A 10,100-nucleotide genomic window follows, 5' to 3' on the forward strand; every position below is an offset into this window, starting at 1 on the left:
ACTAGTTAAATTAAGATAATTTAGTGACAGTTGATCACGAATTCAAAACAATCACATGTCAATTAATGAGGTGTCTATGATAATATTGTATTAATTGATCATGTGTACAAGTTACCTAAGATCGCTAGATGACAAAATACGGAAAAAGCACTCACTTAGATGTCAGAGATAATTTGGTGACAATTGATCACATGTTCAAGACAATCTCGTTATGATTAATTAGGAGTTTAAGATAACCTCATGTTAGTTGAACACGTGCACAAATTACGTATATAGAAATCATTCACTTAGACTTTCGTTAAACTGAGATAATATGGTAACAATTGATCAAGTATTCAAGATAATGTCAATTAATGAGACGTCTAAGATAACCTCATGTTAGTTGATCATGCATATAAGTCAAGTAAAATCGCTAGTGGACAAAGTTCAAAAATCACTTATTTATTACATACCAATTCAACTAAAATAACTTTATGATAATTGATCACGCATTCAACACAATCACATACCAATTAATCAAGGGCTTAAGATAATCTCCATTCGGTCAATCACAAGTTCAGTTGTAGACATTTTGCTTTTCTTAGCAAGGGTAAGCATTTTTTTTATTTTGAGATAATAGAATAAGAGTTAATCATCCATACACTGTTAGTGTAAAGTTTTTTACACTGATAACCAATCATATTTTTTAAATTATTTTATTTTATTTTTATTTTATTAAATAAGCAACTGAGATAATACTATTAAAAGATATTAATTGTCAATATAAAAAAATTTTATAGGTGATTAAGTAATAGAATAATATGTTTGTTAAAAAATGAACATAGGCCAGGCTGGTGTGAAATGTGTTACGGAAGGAATGAGAAATGAGAAGAGAAGGACAAGGAAATAAGAGTAGTTTAAGTCAAAACGGAAAATTGATTGGATGGTGGGAGAGTATATTAATGCAGAGACAGAGGGGAAACACTTCAAGTGAGATAGTAACGCAGCTGTCACTTGTGAAATACTACTACAAAGCCCACACCCTCTCCCTTCTCTCTTTGGCCAGCAAATTAGAGTTTGCAGCTGTCAGATCTCTTTCTCTCTCCTCCACCACCACCCTTTTCTCTCTCCCTTTTCCTTTTCTCTTTAAATAATAATATTTTCACAAAACAACCCCTTTTTATTTTCCTTTCCATATATTTTTGTTTTAATTAACCAACTCCTCTGTCACAAACAACCATCAAATAATAACGATACCACACCATCATAAACCACACCCACCACCACCCCTTTCTCTGAGACCTCTTCAAATCCAATGATTCTCCTGTCGTGAGAAGAAGAAGGGGCGTTGTTGAATGGTGGAGGAGGAGAACTACAACACTCAGAGAAAGTCAGAAACAATGGTAACCAGAGATCAGAAGAAACAAAGAGCTTAACTAGCTTTCATGCATAAACAAAGACACCCTTTTCTTCCTTTGACACCATGGCTTACCCACATTACCGATCGCAGTTCGGAGACACAACGTTCACTAAGGTCTTTGTTGGAGGCCTAGCTTGGGAGACTCCAACCGAAGAAATGCGCAAATATTTTGAGCAGTTTGGTGACATTCTTGAAGCTGTCATTATCACTGATAAGAACACAGGAAAATCTAAAGGCTACGGATTCGTATGTTTCTCTCTCTCTCTCTCTCACACGCACACACACAAACACTTTACTTTGCCTCAAAGTTGATTCTGTTTCACTACAACGTGTGTTGTTTGATTTGATCCTCATTACGCACAAAACGTGTCATATATAATCACAATGAACAGGTAACATTCCGTGATCCAGAATCAGCTAGAAGGGCATGTGCTGATCCAAACCCAATGATAGATGGAAGAAGAGCAAATTGTAACATTGCTTCTCTTGGGAGGCCTAGACCATCACCACCTAGAGGTTGTAAATTAATTTCACTTTATTTGCCGTAACGTCATGAACATAATCATTATTATCGTATCATATCATAGAAATAAATATAACATAATGTTTTGTGGGGTGGTAATGCAGGAAGGGGTACATTCCAAGGAGGAGCGGGAACGGCGTCGTACGGTGGCGTTCCGGCGGGAGGAGGAGCGGCACTTGCGCCGCCGCCACCACCGCTAGTGTACCCGCCATATGGGTGAGTGAGTTAGCTTTGTTCATTTACTGTGGGCATTTATTATTACCCATGTCTGTGAGTCACAGTCAAAGGAACTGGTCCATGGCATTAATTGAGAACTGCATATAGACGCACACATTGCTGTCTACATATGTCGCTTGACTGCTCCCTCCCAATTACAGTAGGTCGTGGTGACAGCGTGAAAATCCTCACGTATCATATCACCATTAAAACTACACACAAGGCCAAACTTTCAACAACCATCATGTGCATTTCCTCCCCCTAGTTTCCTTCTTATTTTTTACTAACTGCTAATTACCCACTTAAACCTTAATCAATTGCATTTCCTCCCATCCCATTCTCTTCTTCAACTACTACATTATATTGCATATTTATACATTAACCACTAAAGAGATCAAAATATTTAATACATTAAAAACACAAATATTACTCGTTGTAAAAAAATTTACAATATAAATTTTAAGATAATTATTATAAAAATTAACAAATTTATCATTTATAGTAATTTATAATTGAATGATGCAAAATACTTTTATATTTTTTGGATAATTATGATATTAGTATAAAATATTCACCGTATAATAATATTGGTTAAAACATTTTCACATTTATTACATAACCTATTTTTCCATATTATTTGTGGTGTGTCATAATTTGTGTTTTTCTTTGTATCTTGGAACTTGAGAAACAAAACAATGCATTTAAAATATAAATATTAAATAAAAAGAGTTTAATAGTCACACAGTTTAAAAAAAAACTTACACCTTCCACTAATACAAAATGGTTAGATATTTTTAAGGTATTTTTTTTTTTTTTTTGTATAAATGGACAAGCTTACTGTATATAGTACTTTGTGATTGAGTAATGGTTGTGTATACACCACATTTTTACACTACACGTATAGATAGGGGGAAAAACGGGGAGGTTAGTTTCCTCTGTCTTTTATTTAAGGAGGAGTGTGAGTGAAATAGTTGAATTATTAATGTCATAAATTACAGAAGACCTAAGAAGATAGGGCGCTTATAGATTTTACCTATATGGATGAGAAACATTACTTTTGTAACTTGTGTTATTGATGTATTCATCTATGGTAATAATTAATAGTAGAAATGCTGGTGACAATAGGTACAGGTCAATGGATAATTAATCCGTGGTAATGCATGAACAATTTTTTATTTATTTTTTGTTTCATATAGTGGTCCTGAATCAATAAATTTGTTTTATAATCTTGTACATAATAAAATCCCTAAGCTCTCGGTACTTTTGCATGTCCTGTACCATCAAGTCATTTTCTCACCAGCAAGGTTATTGTTGTCTTATGAGTTGTATTAGTTGGTAAATTAAAAAAGTACTATTAAAGAATGAACATATAAACAAAAACAAAAGGGAAATTCCTCTTATATTTACTTTTTTCAAAGGCCTGTTTTCCGAGGGATGTAGAAGGGACAGTATATAAAATGTAGTTTTGTATACAATGGAACTGCAGAAAGCTAATACAAAGAAGTGTAGTAGATAAACGGTGTTACCTTATTTGTTTCAATAATTTACAATATTTATACCCTTTGTTCTTTCTCAAGTGTTTCGATTACATCTTTTCCTTCTATCGTCAAACAAATTAACATATATTTTTTTTAAAGTTAATTACGTTATCAGAGTGTGATATATTAGCATGAGCCGAACCGAATCTTTTCTCTGCTAAGCTTCTAAAATTTAGGATATGAAATTTCACTATACATATATATTTTGTCTCTTCTTTACCTTAAAAGCAAAAGATATTTGCAAAATAAAATATTAAGATTTTGAACGGGTCATTCAACTTCTTGAGTAGAAACTTCTACCAAATAATACTTGACAATACTTTATACGTTGTATCAGAATTTCCCTTCCTTAAACTCTACTCTGTCAGTTGCAACGAGACTGCATAGTTTATATTTTTATGCCCATGCAAAATTTCATATCATTGGATGCCACCTTGACCATTCTTTCTATTGCTTTATTCCTTCCTTTTTCTGAATGATGGGGCAACAACATGCTCATAATGCCTGAGCCACAAAAGAAACCCCTATCACTAAATCAGTCATAACTAATTCAATGTTAAGGACCATGCATACCATACCACACCACACCATAAAGTACTAACTCTCATTACACATTGATCAATTAGGGGGGCCCACATGACAACCAAAGCTACTGATATTAATTGCTTTTTTCCTCACCGGTTTTACCTTGCATATTAGTCCAGTGTCAGTCCACAACAATAGAAGTGTTCCATTTTTGAGGCATTGCTTCTCAAAGAAACAAATGCATCACTGCATTAACGTATTTCTTCCATATTTGCTTAGTGATTAAATTGCTTTGAACTCTGTTTGCAGCTACCCTACCTACACCCCTGATTATGGGTACCACCAAGTAAGCATCTTTTCTCCCTCCAATCAATTAAGAACATTATGTATTTTAATTATTTTTAATGATGTCTGGTTGGTTACTAATAATGGAGAACAGTTGTGTAACATTAGCTTAATGATTATTGTGTGAACACAGGCCACATTGTATAACCCACAAATTCAGCAACCACAATACTACCAACAACTCTATGGACCATCATCTTCCACCATGGGTTCACCATATTACTATGGCTATTCTGTGCAAGCACCAAGAGGCACATTTTCTACACCCCAACCACATCGCATACCAGCTGGACCCTCTTATCTATACTACCCTACACCCATGGAAGCCTCATTCCCTGCATTTCGTCCACCACCTCAATTGCAACAACTAGCAATAAGGCACCCCCCTCCTTCCCCTAGTGGTACTTTTCTTTTCACTTCTCTAACAAATTCATTTAATAAACATACATTATCAACTAATCAGAAATCTTTTAAAGTTATTATCACATTTTGTAAGTAGATGATGATGTGAAAAGAAATTATCCTATTAGTGTTGATTATAAATTTAATTACCCTTTTTGATATTGGATATTCTTAATATCTATTTAACATGTATGTCACTTAATTATATGCATACACACATGGGCACACAGGAGAGTGGAGTGAAAGAGAGAGGTGCACAGAGATTTATGAATTATGATGCACTTACTGACACACAATATATATTATGATTTGGCTGTAACATGTGGCCATAGGGGTCCACATGGGCAACCCCAGCCCCATGTGAATGAGCTGTCTCGGTTGTGCCATGAACCGTATAATGTATGGGTCAATGTGGAAGAAAGTCATGACAGAGGGAGAGGGTCATCATGTAAAGTAACAGTGAATGCATGTGGTTTCAGTAGGAAAAAAATATTATTGTGGTGGTTAAATTCTTTAAAGAACCAGTCAAATGCTCTTGCGTTCATGCATTGGCCCACACTGCATGTTAGATACTACCAATGCTGTAAGTTTTAATATTTAACAAATATAGTAACCAAGACAAATTAACTTTTTTTTCTTAAGCTAGATCAAGTATCAACCTCTTTCTTTTTTCTTTCAATTTATTCCCCTCTTTGGATACAACTTCTACTAAAAAGAATTGGATTTTTTATTATTTAATTAGTCACAAAAATATACAGCACAGATGAAAATAGAGTAATACAAACTTGTACTCTATAAATTTTGTTTGCTATTACCGTATGCAAGTGAGTTAAAGTGAAATTTGTGTTTTATCAAAAAATGAGTGAAAATAAAAACTGTACCATCTCACTGTATTTTCATTGAGTTACCAATTTTTAGAATTTTTATTTTTCACTTTCCCTGAAAAAACACACACTAATGTGTATGGATTGGAAAGGTCCTCTCAATATGATTTTCTTACATGATCATAGAGTAGGATCAATAAGTAGCATAAAGCATAGAAATCAGTTGATTATGATTCATATATATTCTTTATAATATCAATGTTGAACACAATGTGACTATTGTTTATTATGGTTGGTTATGATCAGATTCACAGACTCAGCAGCGTACCTCCTCCGAGACAGCAGGTGGAGTAGTTATAACTTCAGAAAGTTCAAATACCCAAGGGAGGAACTGATAAATATATATACCTGCTAAGTTTCAACTGTATCATCTTCAAATTAAATTTTATCACATTAATTCTTGATCTTTTTCAACATCATATCTTCATTTTTTTGGTCCACATGCTGTAGCTTTTAGGCAATAATGGTTCTCATCAGATTAGTTGTGTTCCCCACAGCTATGGCATTCAAAAGTTGGACTAATCTACTTCATGGAGATTATCTTCATTTTCTTTTCCTTCTTCTCAAGGATTTCACCTATATCAATTTTACTAATTAATTCTATTTTCTTTTTTAAGTTATACTTACTCCCTTTATCATCAAATTAATAGAGAAATCAGAGCCCAGATTTTTGTTATAGCAATAAGACCCCATGTTAATTTATATCACGGTCGACCTAATAATGCTTATTTAAGCATAAAATAAATTCTAAGATGAGATTTTTTTTAAAGCAATATATAGAAATAGTTTATCAAAATTATTATAAATTTATTTGAAATTCATTTTTTGATATAGCGTAAGGGTAAATTTGAGAGATGTGAGATGTTACGAGCAATTTTGATTCATGTAATTTATTATTCTTCGCAATCCTAGATAGCAAGGTGCAAAACTTTTTAACAAATGGAAGATGTAGACATGAAAGGAAGGGAAAAAAAGAACAAGAAAAACAGAACAAAACTGGGTGGTGATGGGACAGATGTAGACATGAAAATATTGAAGAAAGTTATGTTAATAAGTGACTAATATTTATGAAAAACAAAATTATAATAGGATGGTTGCTTTTTTGTTAATAAATTATTATTGTTTACCAGTTTTTTTTTTTTTTTTTACGGCAGTATTGCTTACCAGTTAGTATTTAAAAAATAATATTAGTAAATTAAAATATTTATTTTCGAGGCATAGAGTAAAGTAGCTTGATGAGTTGGTCAGCTCTAGTTTATATTTCTGCCAATGGCCGGCCATGTATAATTACCGAAAGAAAGTCGTTTGATGAACTCAGCTTCACAGTATTCATATTCTAGATAATGGTGTAAAATGAAGAAAAAAAAATATTAAGATCCTAAACTTATCATTATAATTTGGATGGATAAAAAAAACGAAGAAAAAGAGATTCCATAACTCACATTGAAAACACAGATGCAATACAAGAAATGATTCATAACAAATATAACTATGCGATAAATTTTAAAATTTTAAAATATGTGATAAAAATCAATCCTTAAGTTATCAATGTCCCATTTATTGCAACAGGTATAATATCAAATTATGAAATTTACTCGAATATATAGACGATATTGAATCCATTCCTTAAATATGAGTAGGGAAAGAAACTATTTATATTTCATAATTCCAATAGCGAATGAAAAGAAACAAGAGTTTCTCCACATATGTTATATCATAAGGGTTCCCTTAAACAAGGTTTGTCCCCCACTAATATATTAATTACTAATATTCATCCATAGTAATATATAATATGTTCTAATATTTTGATATCTAGTCATATGATATGGCGATGCAAATCAGAACTATATTGTAATCACATTTTATGAAAAGTAAATTAGGTGATCGACAAATTTGTTAAATGTGGATTTCAACTCTTTGAAAGCGTGATTTTCGTTTTGATTGGATTCATTTTTCTTTACTTGAATATAATTTTGCTGTTTCTTTTTTTATTTTCGTGATTTTTAAACAAAAACATATGATACGGTGATGCAACTAAAATGCCACCCTATCCATATTGTTGTCTTGGTGGAACTTTCAGAATATTGTTGTTGCTGTACGGAGAGTTAAGAAAAAATTAACTAATTGAGGGCTTGAAGCTGTTTCTAGGTGGAAGAAGTCAAAAGCTGCATGGTGAGATATTGGAGTCAGGAAGTGAAGGCAAATAGAATATTTATTGCAAGAAATATTAACTATATTTTTTATATTTTTTTCTTCCAATTTTTAATATATTCTTTTAAACACATTATCATTAAATAGAATTTATAAAGAAAATTATAAAATTACGTGGATTTCTTTTTATTATTAATGATTATTATAATTTGTAGTTCTTATAAGTTTTAATATTAATAATAAAGATACTACAAGAAATGTTACATTTATCATTATAGATATAATATACATAGATATATAAATTAATATAAACTTACATAATATTTTAGTATAAATTTTAAATAAAATTTAATAATATATATTATGTGTTACTATATTTTATACATATAATTTTTTAACAATAAATCAGTATATATGGAATATAGGTAAAAGTATTTTTTTTTAATAAGTATTGCATGCGTGTCTGATTTTTTCATAAAAAAAATGTTAAAAGAATTGTGTTATAGATTCTTTCAACTCGTTGTAGCTTTTCAAATATCTTCTATATATAAATCATTCTAGTCGTTTTAGTGGTAAGAATTTATATTTGATCATTGTTATAGTCGTTGTAATGTTTTTTATTGGAAAAAAAAAAAGAAAAAAAAAACTTTGTATAAGACATGGTAGGTAGCTACGCCTATGAGGAATAGTTGGTAGGACATGACTCGACCATTTGGTCGTTGGATAAGGAACTCTTTGATAAAATGTGTGAGATATACAAGTCATGGCCACATAATACGCGAGAGAGTGTAAGGCCTAAATACAAGGAAAATGATTATTTGACATTTTAGAATGGTATTGGATATATACTTGTTTTGGAAAACAGAAAGAGAGACGAGGGTGAGAGAAAAGTGATAGATGAATGTGATAAGAAAACATGAGTGGTAAAGGATGAATGTAATTTTATACAGTGAAAAATTAGCACTGAAAGGCAAAAAATAGTGCTTCACAAAATAATAACAATAATGTTTAATTGTGTACTCATTTTATATTTATAATCGTAAAAAAATTATTTTTTTAATCTCACAGTACTCATTATCTGTTTTAGTTCATGTATAAACGCTTTCAATTTTCTTTTAGTTTTTATTGTTAAAAAAAATTAATATCTCTAATATTGGATGATGTGACCTTTATTTTTTTTTTCGTGTTGTACTTTATATTTTAATCTTTATATATTAGTATTATTTGTACATTTTGATTTCTATTTTTCACAACTTTTATCATTTAGTCTATATTTTAAAATGATTCGTCTTACTCTGTATATAATTAATTTTTTAATGTTTTAGTTTTTATGGATATTTTTCTCCTTTTTTCATCATCCTTTTATTTTTCTCACTCCTATCTATTTTCTTCTTTTTCTCCTCATCAACACCCCCTTCCGTTACTTTGTGACTTTTGTTTCTTTTCAATTCTCTTACATCCATCATTCTCATTGACTTTTGAGATTGGAATCTTGAGGTTGAAGGGTTTAGATGCACTTCTAGTATAAGATGATATAATTTTCTTGTAACAATTTTATAAAAACTCAAAACGTGAAGAAGAGAGTCATTCGTACAAGATTAGTAATTAGGCTTGAGATAAATTAGCGAGAAGCAAAAGTTATCAGAGTTCTTAAGAGCCTTCTCCCTTTCTTTATTGTGATTCAATTATTCATAAGTGGCTAGCTAATTCATTCAATTGTGAGGGATTGATAGAGCTAAATCTAAATCCAAGTAAATTTCTTATTTTATTTAATAAAGTTGTAATTAATTGTTATTCTTATACACTTAATACTTGTTCTTGGAGTGATCAATCATCACACGATCTCATAAAATTAATTAATATGAGAAAACTTTTTTAAAATTACATTATGGAGAGAGTAACACTAATAACACTTATTGTTAGGAATATGTTAAGAACTAACATTTTAAACCTCTGATTTTAATGTGAGTTGCTTAATTAATTTTACCAAGAAATTGAGATTTTAATTAAGAGACATACAATTTTTCACCTAGGGGATTAAAGTTAAAATACTTTTGTTGATTGTAGAATTAATATAATAATAATGAAAAATTAAAAAACTGAGAAAGATACATGTG

The 10,100-nt window shown here is 30.9% G+C and overlaps 1 protein-coding gene across 1 annotated transcript; it reads left to right on the plus strand.

Moving 5' to 3' along the window:
* The first annotated feature begins 961 nt into the window (after positions 1–961).
* LOC109795480 (uncharacterized) lies at positions 962–6,452 on the plus strand. The gene is made up of 6 exons (XM_020355001.3): positions 962–1,645; positions 1,792–1,915; positions 2,027–2,138; positions 4,511–4,547; positions 4,680–4,947; positions 6,079–6,452. The coding sequence occupies exons 1-6, from the start codon at positions 1,463–1,465 to the stop codon at positions 6,165–6,167; spliced, it is 813 nt and encodes a 270-aa protein (XP_020210590.1). The 5' UTR covers positions 962–1,462; the 3' UTR covers positions 6,168–6,452.
* Positions 6,453–10,100: the final 3,648 nt, after the last annotated feature.

Source organism: Cajanus cajan, chromosome 9 (genome assembly GCF_000230855.2).
Source record: "Cajanus cajan strain Asha chromosome 9, NIPB_CcT2T_4, whole genome shotgun sequence".
In the NCBI taxonomy this organism is placed as follows: domain Eukaryota; kingdom Viridiplantae; phylum Streptophyta; class Magnoliopsida; order Fabales; family Fabaceae; genus Cajanus; species Cajanus cajan.

Bases quoted from the DNA above. Each gene is read 5' to 3' on its own strand.
- LOC109795480 (XM_020355001.3), top strand. From the start codon at position 1,463: ATGGCTTACCCACATTACCGATCGCAGTTCGGAGACACAACGTTCACT. The intron at 2,139-4,510 runs GTGAGTGAGTTA...CTCTGTTTGCAG, and splicing joins CTAGTGTACCCGCCATATGG to CTACCCTACCTACACCCCTG. The intron at 4,548-4,679 runs GTAAGCATCTTT...GTGTGAACACAG, and splicing joins CTGATTATGGGTACCACCAA to GCCACATTGTATAACCCACA.